The 22,959-nt window shown below is 40.1% G+C and overlaps 1 protein-coding gene across 3 annotated transcripts in view; it reads right to left on the reverse strand.

The window, feature by feature from the left end:
* The window catches only part of LOC127432058 (extracellular sulfatase Sulf-1-like), a 57,209-nt gene extending 45,821 nt beyond the window's left edge, over positions 1 to 11,388 (reverse strand). For all 3 annotated transcript variants that reach the window (XM_051682845.1, XM_051682844.1, XM_051682847.1), the window contains exon 1: positions 11,231 to 11,388. In XM_051682845.1, coding sequence (XP_051538805.1) covers positions 11,231 to 11,261 — 31 coding nt within the window. In that variant the 5' untranslated portion in view covers positions 11,262 to 11,388. The remainder of the gene's footprint in view (positions 1 to 11,230) is intronic.
* Between the last annotated feature and the right edge of the window lie 11,571 nt (positions 11,389 to 22,959).

A 22,959-nucleotide genomic window follows, 5' to 3' on the forward strand; every position in this document is an offset into this window, starting at 1 on the left:
GAGCCGTCACAGTGTCAAATCTTATAATGCTTTGCAGGACCGTGGCCAGGGCACACCACATGCCACTCGGAGCCTCTGTCAACAAGACCCCTGTTCACCCACACAGGAGCAAGGAAGGCCAATAGTACCAGTGGCCCAGTTTTAGAACATGCAGGGAAATGCTTGTGCTTTAAACCCAAATGTAGCTCCTCCTAATTACTTTCGGAGCAGAGCTTGCTGTCATTTAATTCTCGCTGATGGAACAGAGTTCTGATTATGTGGTAAAAAGAAGAATGTGGAATCCGACTGAAGTGGTTTTACTTCATTCTCACGTCATTGGACCATTCCGCTTAATCACTGCAGAGAGAAGGCAACGGATATGCTGCAGTCGCATGAATAAAAGCCATGCCAACACACAAACCCGCACGCAAACACCTTTTCTAAATGGGAAAACCACATGCAACTTCGAGTTTTCAGGCTTTTCACTACTCTAAGCAGAAAAGCAGAGAGGAAACTACTTTAAAATTATCGTCACTGAAATCCAAGTGTCAGCTGATAAGTTGACTTTTACTTGCGGTCAATACAAAGATGCATCACAGTTTGTGTGCCATCAATCCAAAATAGTATGTGAAAATTAGAAAATAAACGTACATTAAATAATTATATCTAGGAATTGTTGGTTTATATATATATTTTGTCCCAGTTGAAATGTGTCCATGCATGCTTCTACAGCTAATATTGGACACAACCTCTTGCACAATGAAGGATTTTGAAAGTTAATTTTACATTTGTTTCAGCTGAAGAACTGAACCTTGACAGTTTTTAAATGTATAAACCCAATAGTTTAGTACTAATTAATTTAATGGTAATACTTTGAAGGTGATTTTGATGCTAACGCTTTGAGTGAAAATAGGGTGAAGAGGGTTTGTGAAGGGTTAGTTTGTGGATAGACAATTTTTTTAATTGGTAGTCTTATTACACAAAGTATGTCTCTCCATTTGAATGACCACAGCAGCTCCATTACAAAAGCCATCTACAAAAGACAGCTGCCCTTGAAGTCAGACTACCATCATGGGAGGAAATATTCTAAAAAAAAAAAAAATTCAAATGCAAGTTCATATGCTTGAAGCATCCCACTGATGTTTCTAGGTTGTTTCTCTCTTTGGCACTAGGCATGTTTTTGTGTGTATCAAGAGTCTTGAATTGTGCCAAGAGAACCGAAGCTTGCCTATCTGCTAGAACAGCTGAGCAGACCTACAAAACCTATTAAAAATCAAGAGCGGCAGCAGCTTGTCAACAGTGTAATGCCAGCCAACATTAAAAATACCACTGTCCAAATATGAGCACTTGCAATTCTGCAGTTTTCAGTATTGGTCTCTGCCTGTAGGCAAAAGATCTCCATCCTGATCGAGTTATCTAGTGGTTTCTGAAGAAACGGCCAAAAACAACTCATTTCTAGTGGTGACATAGTGCAATGGCTTTGGCCCTTAAAAGATGCACATGAACTCGTTTGAACTATTACCTCATTTGTGCTGTTTCTTTGCTAACCGTTTATCTGAAACTGATTTTAACAGGCACTGGACTATATTTAGCGGAGGAAACATTATTGTTTAACCACTATATTGACTGGGGGGGCTGGGTTAGCAAAGATGATTTGAAATGATTTGAAAAAGCTGATCTGTTTTGTCATGACATTGAGTTTTACTGTTTACAATTTTGGACCAATGAGATTTCTCAATGGGCAGGGCTACCTAGTGTAACATGCCCAACAGAAACCAGGCAACCAACAAAATGTGTCTCATGGTTGGTTAGAACAAAAACTCAAATTTACATGGAAGACACAACACTTGTCACAGTATTGCATTGGGTCTGCATAGTACACCATGCTAGACTTCAAATACCCGGTTTGATCATTTGTATCTTTGTGGACTTGTTTGGAATGAGGCACACCACATGTGAGCCCTTAGATTTCGAAGCACTGATGCCATGCACCAAACCTCTTCAGTTCTTTAGGCTGCCAAGCTGCTCTGCTATGCCAGCTCATATAAATGGCAGTTTCTCGGGTGACACAGTAGCAGTGGTGACCTTGAATTTTATGATTTTTCCATAATCCAATATACTAATGCTGGAGAGGCCCTTGATGTCACGCTGTCTGAGAATGATGGTGACACTGAGTGATTTGGGGAACAAGGTACATTTGTGTGCCAAGCAAAGACTTGCCATGTGTTTCACGCCACAGTGGGAAAGAAGTGCCGGTGGGCACCATGCAGCAGCTCCGTGACTGTAGAAAGAAAAAGTGCAGCTCTCGGCCTTAAACACACACGGCATATAATTCAGAGCTAAGCAAATTCAATTCAGCTCCTCCTCGGCTTGGCTTTGGGAGAGATTAGCTTTCTCTTATGAAGGCCCAGCTCATTAGCCACCAGCAAATTCAGCACAGCATACCCAGTCAAAGCTTTAGACCTCTTCAACTACTTAACCTGCTGTTTGAAAGCAAGTAAAATTGACTGAGATTGCCAGGTAAGGTTGAAGTCAACTCAAACCGAATCTGGCGTTGTTCTATTGGAGGCTGACGGAGAATCTTCCTGGCATATTTGCTCAAGTTGAAACAGCTTATGCAAACCATCTTTGCCTGTCTTGGTCAGCAGGCCATTTCTGTAAGTGTGTGGTTAATGAAAGCAGCAAAAAAGCAGATCTCTAAAGACAGCAAGACAGAGGAAAATAGACGAGGGCCATGTCAAACATTTGGCCTTTGATCAACTTACACAAATAACAGAGAAACAGACATAGTAAAAGCATTTTATGGGTCTTTAGTTGGGGGAGAGAAAAATTAATTACAGCTGCAACCAGCCATACCATAATAAATGTGTTTCTTTGTTTTGAGAAATGTTCTTTTAGAGCCTGTGATGTTCAGTTTGTATCCTCCACAAGACACAAACTGTACATCATTAAGAAAAAATACCTATTTTTATTTTAAACCTGTATCCGGATGCCAGAACAAAAACGGTCAAAGAATCTTTTAATTTAATTTTTTTTTAAAGAATCCTTCCTCTCACCATGTCAAATACACCAAACACATTAAATGCCACAAAGGAAATATTCAAATAGCTTCAGTGAGTTTCCACTGACGTAACCATTCTGAATAAATAAATCTATGTCTTTTCCATTGAATCAGCGGTCAGCTTCCACATGAAGAATGAAGGGAGCCAAGCAAATCTGTTTGAGCTGGTGTATACATGATGCTTAAGTGAGCCTAATATTATATGCACTGTTCCCTGAATGAAGACGCCTGGCACCATTACAACATTCGAGACATAAATCCCTCTCATTTATGGACATCAGCTTTCTTTCTCAGCTTTCAGAGGGAGAAGTGGTGGTGGCACTGGGCATTGATGGAAATGGAGTCACCTGTATCATTGGGGGTTCCGTGTCATGGAGGGCTGGTTATTCATCGACATGCACGGGTGAAAAGACCTGGCTACTGAAGTATACAGATGTAATAACCCACAAGATCTGCTAATGATTAATGAATACACCTACCAGAGTACATGTTGAACAAATTTGCTTAAAAAGGTGTTCAATTGTATTTACAAGCAGAAGGTAATTTCAGGGCTTTGTGCACTCGTTTAAAGTAATATTCCGGGTTCAATACATGTTAATCTCATTTGACAGAATTTGTGGCATAATACTGATTATCACAAAAACTATTTTGACTTGCCCCTTCTTTAAAAAGAGCAAAAATCTGGGTTACACTGAGGCACTTACAATGGAAGTAAATGAGGCCAATCCGTAAACATCACAACAACCACTATTTCAAAATTATAGCCACAAGACAAAAACAATGCGTGTTAACATGATTTTAGTGTGATAAAAATCACTTACTAACCTTTTCTGTGTTAAGTTATTGCCAATTTTACAACATTGGTGCCATTATGACGTAATTTCAACAAACCCAAAATCACTGTTAAAAACGAAGATTTAAACAACTTTACAGCTCAAATAAAACACGTATTTTAACAGAAGAATTAATATAAGTGCATTTATAAAATCATAAGCTTCACATTTCTGCCTTTAAACCCTCCAAAAATTGGCCCCATTCACTTCCATTGTAAGTGCCACTGTAACTTCAATTTTTGCTTTTTTTAAGAAAAGGATTTTTTTGTGATAATCAACATTATGCCACAAATGATGTCGATTGAGCTTAACTTGTATTGAAGCCAGACAATTCCTTTAAGTAGTCTGAAAGTGTACACCCCTTCTATGTTTGATCCTTTCCAAATGCAACCCAGATTCAATAAGATTTATCTCTAAAGTTTTGCACATAAATTTACATACCCCTTGCAGAATCTCTAAGATTTTTATATTTGTTATAATTGCATAAGTTAATAATGAAAAAATAAAATGTATAATATATATATATATATAGAATAAAAAAATTATGCTTTTATTAATAATAAAAATAACAACAATTTGCCTGATATTTCAGAAATTTGGCATAAACCAAAAGACATACAACAGCATACAACATATAGAACACATTTTTTCCATTTAGTACTGCCCATTAGAAACAACTTTTGATAATAGTTGATTAGTTGATCACTATTATGTCATTAAATAACAGTTAACTATCTACGGGTCGTTAGATCTAGTTCTGCCCATTTTAAATCAGACAGTTGTGTGAAATTACATTAATATGAATTAATTAAATAAAAAGCTGTACAAATAACTGGAAAAAATTATGAACTTTTGAGCTGTACTTTGAAAAGTCATACAAGGGCACAAAAAAAAAAAAAAAAAAAAGCCTGAACAAAACCAAATTAGACAGTGATTCCCTAGACTCCCTATTGCTACTTTAATGAGCCAAAATAAATTGTGTTCAAACCCAAAATATAAATACTTGGTCTATCGGCAAGCGTGCATGACAGGCCTCACAACTGGAACATATGGCCTTGACTGAAGTGGAGAAAGTGAGACAGTGTTACTCTAATGCCAGGATCAGCTTACATCTCGTTCTCATTTCATCAGTAAGACCAAAGTAAGGGATTTAGTGGCTACACCTCAGCTGAAAAACCCACAGAAGTGCATATTCACAGGACTTTTACATGTTCATTTGAGACTCTTCCTCTCCTACCAAAGACCTCAGCGACCCGAATACTGCAAATGTACTTGGGGCACTTATAGGAACAAAATTCCAGACAGACGTTTTTGACATGGGTGGGTGTGTAGAGGGCTCTGTCAGCAGGCCCCAGTCAGAACATTTCTGCCCTGCTGTGAAATGGTACACTTCCAAAATGTGGGGCTTGTACAGACAGAATCTTGGTAGAAAGACACAGACTATGAGAAAACCCATCCCTGACCCCATCCATCACTCACTGCTGATGCACTGGGATGTCACTCGTTTATTTAAAAAAAAAAAAAAAAAAATTTAACACCCATCTAGTCAACCACACAGACACATGCAGAAATGCAACCTGTAATTTGTACTCCGATACTCCCCTCACCAACGCTTGGGGCGCAAATGTGTGTGGCTCTTTTTCCTTTTAAAGCATGCAATCACATAATTTGTAATGTAATTGAGTACACTTAGATTTTTCTGACACCTGTACTTACAGGTCACACCCCATCCACAGACTGTATGATCTTTCCAAATCGAAGGATTAATTTAAGAAATGCACAGCCAAATATTCACATGCATTTACGAACCTACTGTTCAACCAGCAGACCAAATCTACAATGCCGTGTGCCAGAGACAAAACACATGCATTACATAAATAAGCCTTGAATCGAGTTCTGCAAAGCACTCTGGAAGCTCAGATGGCCGACCTCTTTGTAGTCCTGGAACAGTCACTAAATTTAGTGGAAGCTTACCTGTTTTTTAAGTCATAAAACATCTGCCAAATCAACTAAAAACAACACTTTGGCATCATTAATTATAAAAGAATACCAATGCAATTTCCCTTACTCTTGATTTAAGCCTAATTTCTTCACTGCCACATTGATCACACCATGGCAACCAAACAGGAAAACCACAGAACCACTGCATTTGTATGGTACGGCTCACCAGTGGCTTGCATGTTGGGCTCTGGCAAGACTAACCCAATGCAATTAAAGGTTTATAGGCATTCCACTCAAAAGTAAGCCACAGCAGAGCAGAGGTCAGACTCATATCCCCATGGCAAAGACAAGAGACAGAGGAAAGTCAAAGTCATGCAGCAACAGAATAAGTTGTGTGCTGCTTTGAGCCGTGATGTCACAAACAGGCCATTACAGACCCACTCAATGCATTTTAGCAATGGTTGAGAGAGAGAGAGAGAGAGAGAGAGAGAAAGAGAAGTTTAGTTTATGAAAGCATTGCATGCTTTTATTAGGCAAGCTGTCGGCGAAGCATGCCTATTATCCCCCCCAGTTTGTTCTCCATTTGTATTCTGAATTAGCGGAGGATGAAAGCATCACCCCATGGCTACACTACCTTTTTGAGCCACTCCAACTCCAATGCATCTTGACGGCTGCCTAATTGCATGTGATATAGGCAGGACCTTTTTTCCTTTCAACCCTAAATCAGATTGCTTGATCTCTGCATTGTTATGCAGCGGAATTGACATGGTATGGCCAGCACCATCCTTAGGCAGGTAGAAACAAGTCGAGGTGTGTATTTGTGAGATCTCATATGAGATATGCAAGATATGATGTGAGATGTGATTACAGGCATGTGCATGAGAGATTGTGAGAATAAAAATTAGGGTGGGGGGGCGGCACAATGGTCGTCGGGCCCTCTGACCTCAACTGGGACAAAACTAGGTAAAGGCTTCCAAGACATGTACCAGGATGCTTGTTTTCTTAAGAAACCTGAAAAGCCCCCTCTTCCTTTCAGCCTCAAGTCCTTCTCAGTCATTCTCCAGCATCGCCACAGTCCAGAGTGTTCAGAGGGTTAATGACTAAAATATACTTTGGTCAAACACAAATGCTGAGCGTCCGTGTACAGGATGCGTGACGCAAATTTTTATCAGTAGAGCACTCAAACACGTCTTTGAATGCACCAGGAATTATTTGCACTAATTAGTGGATACACAAGGTGGCAACGCTCACATTTGAGCCGTTGTGGTCACGAAGCGGCACTAGATGATGTAATTGCCACTAAACAATAGGAGATGAATGTGGAAACAGCAACATTGGATGTGCACATCAAGAGTGCGTGTGAGGAGGTCAGGAGATACCTGCATTTGTTTAACTCAAGTCCGAAGAATATAGACATCTTTGTGTCTAAACTCCCGAGGAGAAAAAGTCTAGTAATTTGTTGTAGTCATAGCATGCATTCGCTATCCGTATGTGTATACGTGCACATTAAAATGAAGTATACTTTGACAGGCTCGTGTTTGAGTGTATGCAGACGTGGATCACTCGCATCAAAACCAAAGTATGCTTTTGGCTAAACACTGCTCTTTCTTTGATAAGGCCAAAAACCACATGCACATATGTGCCTTTTCTCCAGTTAAGCAGCTACCATTCTGATCTCACAGATACATAATGACTGGCCCCATTACCTCACCAATTATCACAACCCCAAGGAATTTCAAGTAGGTCCCTAATTTTAACCCCTAACTCCAAAACATCTATTCACTCTTACTCTCTAGAGGATAGTTTCACTGTAAAAATGAAGTTACTCAAACAATTTGGGGTTCGTCAGATTGCCATACTGGGGGAAACCTCAGGAGAACCCTTTTGAAAGAGCCTCAAATATTCTATACTATACCTATCCTATACTGTACTCAGGAAGATTTAATATACATTTTATATTGGAGGAACCATTGACAGCCTTTAGAGTTCTTGGAGGAACTTATAGGTTCCATATTATTGTTCCTCATATAACGTCCCTTTCAAAGGGTCAAGTGCCTTTTTCAAGTGAGGTTCTTCACAGGGTTCTGCTAGTATGGCAATCTGAGGAACCCTAAATGGTGTCATGTTTTTTTATTTTTATTTCCAATGAATAGGATTTGCCTGCTGTGACCCCTAATGCAATAGGGTGACCCTCTTCATACAACTGGGGGTGCTATTGAACGCTTCCTCTGAGGACAAACATGAATGTGGCAGCTTTCCTAATGAGAGTTTATCATTCCAAGACTGGGGAACCATCATAAAACATCTTAACTCTCCATGTATAAAGAACAATGCTTCTTGAATATGTGAAATTATAAACCCTAGACCCACAGCAGAGGACTATGAGCCACAAATAAGCAAGACAATATTGTACTGACACATGGTCAACTCTCAATTATAGCCATGATGTCACCCTCCCTTCTCTTTTAAATTACCACCTCACTCTCTGTAGGATCATTATCAAGCAGAGATAAACAGAGTGTGGCTCAACATCCTCTCTCACTGCCTTTTTTAAACAAGGCTTTCAATGTCCATGTGGTCAAATGGCTGTGCCATTTACTCAGTGGTGCTCAAATCAGAACCTTAGAGGATCTTAGGAACAGCTGGTACTGGCGGCCATCTCCACATGCTGCCGTTTTTCCAGTACTTGATAGAAACATCCGTACACAGGCTGTTAAATGTCCAGCACCCTGGCAACTATGATTTGTTTGACAGAACGGCAGTGAATGCATGCAACTAGTTAAATGCAAGGAGGAATTTTATAAACAGCACAAGAGCCATGTAGGGCTGTGGCACAGGGGTCCCTGCTGCTTTTGATTTGAGCTAGTAAGTGAACACAAATGGCAGGGGGTAAAATACTTATGTCCGAGGCTTCAGGATATTAAATTATTGGGTATGAAATGCTCATTGACAAAGTCAAACTGAAATCATATTTCAAATCACAAAAATGTGTCCTTTAGAATCATTTTAAATAACCACCATTGGAACATATTCTAAGCTTTATCTTAATATGGTCATTAGTTATTTTTCTTGCGCAGTGCTTAGAGTTTACGCTGCAAGCTCTCTTTCGTGTGGTCTCACTCTCACGGTACAGCTGATCCCCGGTCAAAACTGACAAAAGACAGAACAGCTACTGAAACAATATTAGTGTTGGCAGATCCGAATCTAGAATGACAAATTATTAGCAACAGCTGCAGTGACTGTTTATGCACTTTAGACACAAAACTGCTCCAATATTTCAATGATGATGGGATCAGGATCATGTATCCATCATATCTGAACCAACATGCACTTCTTAACCTTAAAGGGATAGTTCACCCTCATGTTGTTCCAAGAAATTATGACTATCTTTCTTCTGTGGAACACAGGAGGTGGTGCTAGATCAAATGTTAGCCTCAGTCACCTCTTACGTTCATTCCATCTTTTTCCCATACAATGAAAGTGAGCGGTGACTGAGCCTCCAAGTCCGTAATATTCTGCCTAATGTCTCCCGAGTTATTACCATGGATTTGGAATATGAGGGCGAGTAAATAAATTACAGAATTTAAATTTTATAAAACGAGTGAACTACCCCTTCCAAACATGTTGCACAGAAATGAGAAGCAGTCCATTACATTTAAAACTAATTGTAACCTAGAGCAAGTGATTGATGAATAATTTTAATTGACAAGTTTATAGTGTTGCACTGAAAACGAAAGAACAAGTCAAGGGTGTTGACTGCTTTTGAACCTAAACAAGGGTTCAAGACCATAAACAGTCTTCAGTTCAAATATCCTCAAAGACCTCAGAGCTATAACTTCTAATTACGCACTAATCATGTAAAAGTAAATTAAAGGTGATGAAAAGCTGTTTTTGAGTGCTTTAACTCTATCGCAAACTGACGTCACCCATCAAGATTGATCTAATGTAATTTTCACACTTGGAAGATGCTTTTATCCAAAGTGACTTACAGTGCATTCAAGCTATACATTTTCTCAGTTTGTACAATCCCTGGGAATCATGACCTTGACATTGCTAGTGCCATGCTCTAGCATTGAACGCTTGGTTTTATATTCTATTTTTAACATCACATTTAATTCTCTTGTGCATTAAACTGATTTGATGAAATGTAATGCCTGCACCAACTTCATCCTTCAAATGATTTTTCAGACACGAATGAATTTAGAGGCAGTTAAATGGTATGACTGTACAGTAATGAAAACATAATAAACGAAATATGCCTTCTTAATTCACATCCCTTCATAATCCTGTAGTCGTCACTGGTAATGACTGCCCTCATTGTAAAATCTCAACACTGATGCTGATGTATTTGTGGTTTTTCTCAGATGAATTTCAGCATGTGAGTGAGTGTGTGAGTGAGTGATGCTGACATGGCTGATTAATGTGTGTAAATAAACATCATTCACACAACTCTGTCTTTGTGGAATTCCTGGCATCATTCTTTTGCCCCCCTCACCTTTACAGCTGTACAGTCCCCTCAGCAAACACCTCACGCTGTATGCATGCCTGGCAGCAAAATATTAATGCTTGACATCTAATTTCTGCCTGCTCCTTCATTGGCAGGTCAATCTTTAGGGTTGAATGGAGTTGAGTGAAACTCATGCCACGATTTCTGTACTACATCCCCTTCACTTGCATGAATGTCTCACAACTTGGACAGCTGGTCCAGGAGACACTCTTTAACAGCACATTTGTTTAGTATGCAGACACTCAGCTTAATGCAGGACACAACTCATTGAAATGACTGATGCGCATTTAATGCACTAACTTTGAGTTTGCCAACAATGTGTGTAGGTTCAGTCTCAAAATTAATCTGTGACTTAAAACATTACTGAGGTAGACAAATAAATATTTGAAAGAAGTTCCAGTAAATCTAGCTTAATTCCCAAGCAATTTCAAGTCATTCCAATCAAAAAAAGAATGAAGAACTGGCACAGTTTAAAAGTTCAGCACATGACAACTACACTGGCAAAGTGAGACGTTCATTTCACTCAAACTTCGCAGCATGACAGAAATTGAATCAAGGTTTAGCAAAGGGGTAATGCAGTCTTTATGTATTGCCAACATCCAGTTCCATGGATAATTAAAACTAGCATAACATCCAAATAACCAGAAAAGTCCTGTCAGTCAAAGTTTACACAGTCACACAGCATGCTCAGGTCAGCACTTACTGACTGTATATCCACCACAAACTCTCATTCAGAAAACCTCTCTGAATATCAAACCTGACAGCACCCTTTAATTTCACAGAGACAGACAAAACCATTTAGTCAATTTTTTTTTTTTTTTTTTTTTATAAATACAAGATGCCTCTCAATAAAAAAAAAAAAAGAGAAGGGAAAAAGTGAAGAGGAGGGAGAATTAGATCAGTTACTACCTGAATAACAGGATGTCACAGTCTTGTTCATGAAGTTGATCTCTTTCTGTGTGCAGTTCTCTTGAAACTCTGCTCATGAAGTCAGTATTTGTGGGGACCACACTGCTCATGGAAGACAACCTTCCTCCTCTAATTCTTTCTCGATGTGATGACACACACCCCAACCATCTGTTGAAACACGTCCTCCAGCACTCAGCACAGTGGTGCGTCAAGACAAACTACCCAGTCCAATCAGAGAGGGTACTGAGTGGCTCTTCCCATGCTGGAGGCAGGGACAAGGACATAAGGGAAACACTAGCAGAGATGTCTAAAAACTCCAGCCACAGTAACCTGAGATTTAGAGAGAGGGAGAGAGAGGGTGGAGAGGAGAAGAGGGAGGGAGGGGACTGAGAATGCGAGTATGCATTTGCAAGTACAGAGGGAGGGAGGGAGGGGATTGTTCCTCTGAACAGTTATGTTACCACTTGTAGCTCACATGAATCACATAGCAGCAGCCTTGATTCCCTCACAAATCTCACTCATTCACTTAAACACAGTTTTAGTATTGTACACCCCTAAAACCACCTCCCTTTGAGTGTGGTCAAGTAAAAAGACTAGTGCACTGCTGTTTGCACTACACTGTTACATCTGCACAACTCACACCTCCCAGTTATAAATCTTCAGCTGTCTTGGCAGCATTCCTGTCCTTTACAATCTATTGCCTTAAGTTAAGCGAGAGAGATTTTCCAGAGATAAGATTTGAGCATAATTATTAGCCCAGTTTTGTTTAATTTAATTTAGATACCTCCATCTATGATGCTGTTCTGGACTTAGCCTTATCATAATTGGCCCTGAAGCTAGACTAAATACTTGACGTTAATAATATCTTTTACTTTAGAATTGTACTTAGAACCACTAGAAATATTTACTCTAGCCATCAAGACTTTGGAAAAACAGTTCGTGTTTTGACACGCTGACAATGGAAAGTGACTAATCATTTCATCCTCATGTTAGTGGAACTTCAACAGAAAGTGGCTTGTCTTTTATCAAACCTGCAGCTCAATAAACATTCTAACCCTGGCTTTGTACTATCTTAGCAACTAAGTTCATCAATTGAGGAAATTAAAACAAAAGGCTGCTAAGTGACCTATTAGCATTCTTTAAAACTGCTTTCACATATGATCACACAGGTTTCAGTTAGACCAGACCTAACTCAAACACTGATCAATCTTTGCCTGTGACAAACCCCTCAACAGCACAAAATCCAACAAGCACAACGATGTTGTCATTTCTTCAGATGGTCTAGCTGCAAGGTACCAAGCCTGGCCAAGCTGGGTCTTCAGCTGGTCACCCAGCTTGACCAAGCTGATCTTCAGATGGTGTAGCTGGTACCTCAGCCTAACAAGCTGAAAAATTCCCCAAACCCCTCTATTTCCAACAGACCAGCATGACCAGACTGGGAGTCCAGCAATGACCAGCAAACCATTTTAGGATGGTTTAAGCTTTTATTTATTTATTTTTCCCCAGCAGGACAAGATCCATTTCACCTTTCCTGTGCCAATAGTGTCAATATAGGAGAGGAATTACACTGATTACAGTTTCATAGGGAGGCTGGAAGATCTGATAAAATTCTGGGAAAACATGACAAATCAGTCTAGAAATCAAGGGGAGTTGTAACAGTTTACCCAAATAACACAGTGGAAAGAACAAGGATGACTCAGGTCTGATACCACTCAACATCCAGCGTGTAATCAAACCAAGACTAAATTTTTAAAGGGTTGCCTATGCAACGGAACACAAACTTTCAGCTAATGCATTCATCATCTCTTAACAGTATTCGCATGCTCTCATTCAAGTCACTGCGTGATCCATTTTCTGGCCAGCAAATTCAGCGGAACTACTTGCCAAAAACATATACTTCCACCTTTTTTAGCAGGATTCTCATTTTCGCTGCTGTTTAAATGCGCAGGATATTAGATTAAAAAGGCTATTTTCATTAGGGGCACGTGAAACCCACCAGTCTTCGTTCACAAGAGGTTTGGAAAAGGGGAGTGGGGACAAGGGCTTCAGGAAAAGTGCTTAAATTAGATTGAATTCACAAAAGTGCTACCCCACCCCCTCGCGACTGCACACTCCATACATGCTGCACCTCAAACCCCAAACCAAGTCCCCCAACCCCCACCCTCAGATATTTTTAAAAGCCTTTGAGGGAGGGCAGGGGCAAACAACCCTATTCTTTAGTGGACTTCACTGATCACTCACGAGAAAGCTCTCGTATGGTACAAGTTGGCAGGGTCTTCAAAAAGATTTATTATTCCAAGACAAGGGCTCAAAAAACATATGTAAGCATAACCCTTTTGATCCAAGTAATTTACTTAAAATCTCAGGGGGTACCTACATTTACACATTAAGCAGACACATTTATCCAAAACAACTTGGAGCATTTAAAGGTAAACATTTTTGCATTTCCCCCCCCTCCCCCATGTTTTTTTTTTTTTTTTTTAACTAGTTGAGCTAATGGAAGTCATGCATTAAAATACAATGAATTTAACATCTTTGCAAGTTCACTTGTGATTTTATATAATATTTTTTTTAGGGGTGTAAAAACCAAACTGTATGGTTTGCCAACAACGGATCGGAAAGCATTTGATCAATGGTTCATCTCTACCTTAATAACGCATTTGGATCATAGAGTTTGGAAAATAAAGCACCAAATAGACATGCACAGTTGTACCCTCCGCTAATGCACCTGTATGGCTCTGTAGATTGACACACTCCACCTGTGTTTCATGTGGGTCAACTTTCTAAAGAGAGAAGCTATCCTATTAACTGTTAGTATGTTAAATCAGTTGATGACACCACAGTTCTGCACGTGTTAGTTGGCAAAATTGGCAAGCGGAGAAAACAAGCCACAAGAGATAATCCCCTGCGTCATTTAAGTCTCCTGTCTGGGAACTTTTTCTTTATGCAGTCAATTACAACAGCGATGGTCAAAAAACGTTTACAAAACAGGCACTGTTTGCAGACATTGTTCAACTCGAGTGCCGTGTACTGGTAATACGTCGATATTTGATTAGCTATTTACGGCAACATCACCTGAAGCTATATAGCGCATGGTGCGCACAGAGCCGCAGGTGAGCCCGAAACTGCACACAGACACACTCTCGTCTTTAAACAGGCACTCCGTGCTAGTTCGGTCAGACATGAAACAAGAACTAAAGTGCTTGGGGAGTTCATAGCCAAACTAAGTTATGTCACCCTTACTCCTTTGAAGATGTGGGATTTCCGCATATGATTAAAATAATCAAGTCACGTTACGACATCCATTCTCATTCATTTTAATAACAAGTTTATTTCTTCTGTAGTGATCTGAATGTTGAATATATATGTTGAGTTGAGCTTGAGATGCAGTTTGTTGATGCATGTAGCATGATAATGCAGGTATTCATTTTAAATGTTGAGTTAGTAATTAGTTTTTTCTTTAGTTAAGGACCCTAATGAAATTTGACCATGGTTTTACTATAGTAATAAACAAGGACTGTAGTCACCATGGTTTTCTTAGCATAAATCGTGGTTTTGATGGAATTAACCATGGTTTTATGAAGTAATACTGTAGTAGCCATATAGTAACCATGGTTTTACTATAGTAATATTGTAGTAGCCATGACTGAAGTAACAATGACTGCTGTCACCATTGTTTTCTTGGCAGAATCATAGTTTTGATTCAATTAACCATTGTTTTACAACAGTAATACTGTAGTTTCCATATAGTAACCTTGATTTGACTATAGTATTGTAACCATGACAGTAACCATGTTAATTTTGTGGTTACTATGATTTTACTCCAATGTTTAAAATACAGTTACTGTAGTAAAACCATGGTGATTTGTAGTGAGGGCAAATCTCTAAGCGTCTGTTACCAAATAGAATATTTTTTACTTTCGATTTGGCAGTAATATTTTTTTTCCATCTGAACATAAATACCGAACCGAAACCATGACCCTAAAACCATTATACAAACTGAACCGTGAGAAATTTGAACGTTACACCCCTAATATATATATATATTTCCAGCAGCCATCACTCCAACACATTATCCTTGAGTAATCATGCTAAATTGCTAATTTGATATTAGAAAATCACTTGCCATTATATTAAACACAGCTGAAAGCTATTTGGTTTGTTAAATGAAGCTTAACACTGTCTTTGTGTTTGTTTTTGAGGTCAATATTAGGTCAAAAATGGCAAAAAAGAAACCGCTCTCTCTAGAAACTCGTCAATCATTGTTTTGAGGAATGAAGGCTATACAATGCTTGAAATAGCCAAAAAACTGAAGATTTCATACAATGGTGTCCACTACAGTCTTCAAAGACAAAGGACAACTGGCTCTAACAAGGACAGGAGGAGATGTGGATGGTCAGATGTACAACTAAACAAGAGGATAAGTACATCAGAGTCTCTAGTTTGAGAAATAGATGTCTCACATGTCCTCAGCTGACAGCTTCATTGAATTCTACCCGCTCAACACCAGTTTCATGTACAACAGTAAAGAGAAGACTCAGGGGTGCAGGCCTTATGGGAAGAATTGTAAAGAAAAAGCCACTTTTGAAACAGAAAAACAAAAAGAAAAGGTTAGAGTGGGCAAAGAAACAGACAATGGACAACAGATAATCGGAAAATAGTGTTATGGTAAAATCTTAACCCCACTGAGATTTTGTGGGATCAGCTAGACTGTAAGGTGCGTGAAACATGCCCGACAAGACAGCCACATCTATGGCAAGTGCTACAGGAAACGTGGAGTGAAATGTCACCTGAGTATCTGGACAAACTGACAGCTAGAATGTCAAGGATCTGCAAAACTGTCATTGCTGCACGTGGAGGATTTTTTGATGAGAACTCTTTGTAGTTTAAGAAGTTCTGATTTTTTTTTTTTTTTAAATTAACTAATTTTTTACATTATTAATGTCCTGACTATACATTGTGATCAGTTGAATGCCACCTTGGTGAATAAAAGTACCAATTTCTTTCCATAAGAGCAAAATCTGTACATTATTCCAAATTTTTGGCCGCCAGTGTGTGTATATATATTACACACACACACACACACACACACACACACACACACACACAGGGTTGGGGAGTAACGGAATACATGTAACGGGATTACGTATTTAAAATACAAAATATAAGTAACTGTATTCCATTACAGTTACAATTTAAATCATTGGTAATTAGAATACAGTTACATTTTGATTACTGAAGAGCTTCCTTTGCATTTTGTCATTTGTTTAATTAAATATTTAGTCCTTTCAGATAGGAGAACATTTATACATATAAATGATGCAATCCAAAGTGCATTTGAACAGCGGTGAAACACTTTATGATGTGTTACATTCAAACGAGCAGATAGAGAAGTTTGAAGTAAGTTTGGAGCAGAAGAAATAGAAATAAACCTTGTGTAAATTGTCAGCTTTACGCTAAGCTAAAATGCTATTTCTAGCCATTTTACATGCACGTTACCATGTGCATTTTCTTCTTTTTTCTAGTAAGACCTTTGATATTAGGACAAAAGTTTTATTCTTGATAATTTTTTTTGTTTTCCTGTAAAAATATCTAAAAATCCTTAAAACAAGATCAATTTGATTTATCTCGTTTTAGAAACAACACTGCATAAAATATTTTAACATGTGTATTTTGTCTTACTGTACTGGCAGAGTTTTATAGTCAAAACAAGTGAAAAAAAATCTACCAGTGCTGAAGAAATAATCCAAAGTATTTAGAATACGTTAGTGACCATGAGTAATCTAATGGAATGTTACAAATAACATTTTACAGCATGTATTCTGTAATCTATAGTGGAATACATTTCAAAAGTAACCCTCCCAACACTGTGTGTGTGTGTGTGTGTGTGTGTGTGTGTATATATACACACACACGCACGCACGCGTTCAAAAGTTTAGGGTCACTTATTCTTTATTATTGAGTTTATTAATTAAACTGTTATATTTTAGCATCTTCAAAGTGGCCACCCTTTGTCTAGTTTTTGCAGAAATGTACTCTTGGCATTTTATCAACCAACTTCTTGAGGTATCACCCTGGGATGCTTTTTAAACAGTACTGAAGGAGTTCCCATCTATATGCTGGGCACATAGTGGCTGCTTTTCTTATTCAGTCAAAGTCATCCATTTCAAAAACATCCATTTTTTTTTTTATAAAATTTTTGTTTTGTAATTAAATGTATATGTTGGCACAATTATATTTTTGTCTACAAAACTAAATTTCAAACATTTAAGCATACGCCTTCAGCTCAAAAGGTTTTTAAGATCATGAGAAACTTTTCAGGCAAGTGACTCCAAACTTTTGAATGGTAGTGTATATATGAACTTATGATTCATTCATTATTTTAAAATGTACAAATTGTATTTCTATCAAAATCAAACAAACCCCTTGCAGTTCCCTCATGCACAAAAAACCCTGCTTTTACAATGAACACCTAATACACTGCTAAACTTGCATACAAACCCTGTCTTTTTCCACCTAAATGCAGCAAGGAGGATTCATACACTAAAAGAACATTATCTAGGAGATCTTTGGGATTAAGAGTTTTCTAGGCCTATAGAATAGGATACTATGCAATCTTCTTCTGTCCAACAAGCCTAAAGACCCTGCAAGATGTCACTTAGGCTGTAGAAAGCAAATCCAAAAAAAGTTCCTCCTCCCAACACTCAAAAGCGAGGAGAATGAGGGACACAGAGGACAAACCCAGCAAGAATCAACCCCTGCAAGGGCCCGCTCCCATCTACAATCCCAAATGAGGCTCACAGATGCAGCAAGAACCTTGGGTGTGCATATCGACAAGGGGGGTTACTTGGTTCATTTGTCTCATTAATTATGCTTGGATGAAACCTGGTGTCTTTGTGCTGGGGTTGAGAGAGTTAGAGCGAGAGAGAGCGAGAGTAAAGAGAGTGCTCTAAACATAAATGATATACATGGTGTTGTCTTCCACATTCTTGAGTGCCAAAAGCATGTGTGCAATGCAGCTGCGCTTTGGATCAAAGACTATAAAGACAGCTGCCTAATGCTTTGACCTCATGCATGTTCTGATCTAAAAGAAATACCATCACCATCCTGAAATATCCAAGACTTTATTGCCAATGTACTTGCAAAAGCTAAGCTTGGGTGTCAAACACAGAACACAAAGCAAAAGGTTTTCACTTTGGATGCAACAAAATCCCAACAACTATTTCAGAAACATTAAAGAATAGCCTACCATTCATCAGACTCACAGAATTGACAGATCAAAAGGTAACTAATTGCAAACTAATTGCATTGAACCATTTTGATTTCTCAGACACCATCACCATTGTCAGCAGAGTTCTTTGAGATTCGACTGCTTGTAGCTAGTTAATGCAATTATCACTATTCATAGAAGTGTCATGTGTCACTGGCACTAATCAAATAACTATGGGGAGGAAATTCAATTAATGAGACTTAAATCAGAGTAGTTTCACCCTATAATTACAAAGCTAAATGACATAAAACCATTATTTGCATATCCGTCTCAATCGTTTTTACAGAGAGAAGAGGGGATTCACGCCTCACTGGAACCGAATGACTACCATTAATGGATCTGCTAATGTGAGAGAATTTCTCCAGAGACTTAACTCATGTTTTAATAGCTGTTAAACTGCTTAGCTAAGACTCAGTTGCACAAACCACAACATTTTTATTTCTTGACAAAACAATTCTGCATTTCATATCAGGGGAAGCTACAGTAACTTCAAGCTAATTGTCCACACATGTCCAGAACTGTCCACTACGCGGATTGGTTCCTTTTGCCAGAAAGATTGAGCACTTGTCAAGTACTTTCTTGGACGAAAGTATCTATAAATGCCTCCAGATCCCAAGCAATAATAATTTTCAGCTTTAAGCTGAAACAACTGTCAAAAGAGAGTGTTACTTTAGCCGCTAAGCTTAATGGTTGCCATAAGCAATCAGTAAAGGTATTGCATTGGCTACTTACTGACCAACACTTCAAATGGTGTATTGGTTTCATAGGCCCTCGTTGCCCGTAGAGCTTGAAATTGAATATAGAACTCATTTCCTCTGGAGTCTTTATCAGAGCATTAATCTGTTTCTGCAATATGGGCCTCCAAGTTTTGCCTGAAACTTTCTGCATGGCTAACAATATTGGGTTTTCTAAAACATATTAGTACAGTCAAGACATGGCTTTTTAAAACATGACTTTCCAAATTTGGCAGAAACGCACATCTACAATCCAAGGGACTGACCTATTGAGGTTAATTTTAATAATAATAAAAAAAATAAAAAAAAACAGGATAATGCTATAAAAATCAACTCCCTGAGCCATAAATGGACACAGAATACAGCATGAGGTACTTTATGGGTAAAGTGAATTATCTGTTATCTGCACAACACTCTCAGAACCTATGCTGCAAAAGGACATTTATTAGTATTTTTGTCTTGAATAAAATATCTAAACATCCTAAGAAAAAAAAGAAAAATTTGTGAAGAAAATTGCAAAAGATATTAAGATTTGTTTTCAGAGAATGTATCAAAGTTTATTTTTATTAGCCCATTGGCAAATGCCCCCCCCCCCTTGTTTTAAGCATAAATCTAACAAATTTAGGAAATTTTATGCTTAAACAGTAACTTGAAAAGCTCCACCGGCAGATTATTTTACAGATCTTTGGGTGTTTTTACTGGAAAACGACTAATAACATTATTTTAGCAGTGTACCACCAGACTCTATGATTTCACTGCAAAAAATAATTTAACTAGTTGTGGAAGGGTCCACAGCAGAATGAAAGGAGGACACAGGGAAACGGGCTTCTCCTGGCACAAGTAAGACTTTTAATTGGCAACTTCAACGCTTACAGCTTCACAAAACTCATTAGCTTCACAGGTACCTAGTTTCACAAACTCATTAGCTTCACAGTTATGAACACTCAAACACGTCAGCTTCACAGACACCATGGACTTCCTTGTGCCAGGCTCTCTCTCTCTCTCTGCTAGTGGCTTGGCTGCTTATATGCCACTCTCCCCATGCTCATTGGAATTAGAGACAGGTGTTAGACATAATCTAGCTCAGGTGCAAGCGCCCTTATCACTTTCTCTCCAGACAGAAGCTTGACCATGCCGCCACATATCCCCACCACCCGACTCAGGCCCGGGAGACATCTGGCCTATCTACCACTCCCACTCCCCCATTTCTGGAAAGTCGGCGACAGCCATCTGCACTCCCAGTCTATGGACCACCTTGAACTTAAACGGCTGAAGAGCCAGATACCAACGGGTGATCCGCGCATTGGTATCTTTCATGCGGTGGAGCCATGGGAGTGGGCCATGATCCGAGCAGATGGTGAAGGCCTACCCCAACAGGTAGTACTGGAAAGTGAGGACCACCCACTTGATGGTGAGACACTCCTTTTCTATGGTGCTGTACTGAGTCTCCCTCAGCGAGAGCTTGCGGCTAATGTACAGCACCGGGTGCTCCTCCCCCTCCAACACCTGTGAGAGTATGGCCCCCAGCCCTCTGTCTGAAGTGTCCATCTGCAAGACAAAAGGGATAGACAAATCGGGTGAATGTAAAAGCACACCCCCCACAAAGCTCGGCTTTAACCTGCATAAACGCCTGTTGACACTGCTCCGTCCACTGGACCGGGTCTGGAGCTCCTTTTTAGTGAGATCAGTCAGTGGGCTGGCGACATCCGAATAATTAGGCATGAATCTCCTATAATAGCCAGCTAGCCAAAGGAATGGTCTCACCCCCTTTTTGTTCTTGGGCAGGTCACAATCGCTGCAGTCTTGTCAATTTGGGGACGCACTTGCCCGTGACCCAAGTGGAACCCCAGATACCGTACCTCCACCCGCCCAATCGTGCACTTCTTGGGGTTTTCTGTGAGTCCTGCTCGTCGCAGCGATCTCGGAACCACCCACAGATGCTGCATGTGCCGCTGCCAATCATTGCTGTAAAAGATGTCATCTAAATAGACAGTGGCATAAACCAAATGCGGTCTGAGGATTCGGTCCATGAGATGCGGAAATGTAGCAGGGGCCCCAAACAAACCAAACGGAAGTGTCACAAATTGGTGTAATCCAAACGGAGGGAGAAGTCAGTTTTTTCACAGAAAATTGGTGTCAAGGGGATCTGCCAATAACCCTTTGTCAAAACTAGTGTCGAATAAAACTGAGCAGTGCCCAACTGATCGAGTAACTCAAATGCGAGGCATTGGGCACGTGTCAAATTTAGAAACCACGTTGACTTTTCTATAATCCACACAGAACCATACAGACCCGTCGCTCTTAGGAACCAGAACAACCGGACTGGACCAAATCGCTGTGGGATTCCTCTATTACCCCCATATCGAGCATTGCATCCAGTTCTTCCCGGACAATTTTATTTTTGTGCTTGGGCAATCGGTAGGGACGGCTACATACCACCACCACCCCCGCCGTTTGTGGATGGTAAACACTGGTGCAAATTGACTTAATGCCCAATAATTCGTAAAGCTTGCGTAGTATCAATGACATAAAGGTTGTGCCCTGATCGGTGAGGATCTCTTTCAGAATCCCCACCCGGGAGATTATTTTGAAGAGTGCCTCCGCAACACTACGAGCTGAGATACTGCATAGAGGCACTGCTTCCGGATATCGCGTTGCATAGTCCACTAGGACTAAAACAAAATGTCTGGGTGCTGACCGCGCTAATGGCCCAACGAGGTCCATGCCAATTCTCTCGAAGGGGACCTCAATCAGCAGAAGGGGGCGCAAATGGCACTTTTGGGGTGGCCGGCGGGTTCACCAGCTGACATTCACGGCAAGCCGCACACCAACTGCGGACATCACCGCCAATGTCTGGCCAATAAAAACAGGCTATTACACAGTTCAGTGTTTTTCTTTCCCCTAGATGACCCGCCACGGGATAATAATGAGCCGCCTGGAACACCATTTCCTGATGGCTCCGTGGTATTAAGAGCTGGGTTGTATCTTCCTTTGTTTGAGCATCCTACGTCACTCTATACAACCGCTCATTTATAATTGCAAAATAGGGATATGAAAGTGCGACATTCGGCCAGAGTTGTTGACTATCAGTCACTCTCACTTGGTTGAAGTCGTGCTTGAGGGTTTCGTCTTGCGACTGCTCCAAAGGGAAATCCCCTTCGTGAAATCCCGAGGATGGGTGGGGCTGCAGCCTCACCCTCCCCCCACAGCTGATAAAGACGGCCCCGGCACTGCCTCCCCTGCCAGAGCATCGCACATTTCACATCTCATCGCTTTTATGCAGGACCCATCCACACATATTCCCTTTAACACATTTCTGAATTCAGGCCAATTAGTCCACAAAATCAGCGGATGGGTGAGGCGGGAACTAATCGCGGCCTCCACTCTGTTTTGTTCCCCGAAATTTTATCACAAGGGTCACCACGGTATAATTGTGAATATCCCCATGCACACAGTTCACCCTCACCCTTTTGGTTGTGTCCAAAGCCTCGTGTTGAACCAAGCATTGGTGGATAGTGGTTTGATTACAACCCATGTCCACCAATGCTTGGCGAGTACCCCCCTTGACTCTTCATGGTATCCGGCCCGACTGGGGGCAGCCTGCGGAGTGTCGGGGATCTGGACCACCATCCCCAGCTCCACAGGGCATTGGTCCCGGAAGTTTCCCGGATCCCCGCAACTCCAGCAGGCCGGCCCAGGCGCACCTGCATCAGCGTACACTTCCA

This window comes from Myxocyprinus asiaticus, chromosome 41 (genome assembly GCF_019703515.2).
Source record: "Myxocyprinus asiaticus isolate MX2 ecotype Aquarium Trade chromosome 41, UBuf_Myxa_2, whole genome shotgun sequence".
NCBI classification, from domain to species: domain Eukaryota; kingdom Metazoa; phylum Chordata; class Actinopteri; order Cypriniformes; family Catostomidae; genus Myxocyprinus; species Myxocyprinus asiaticus.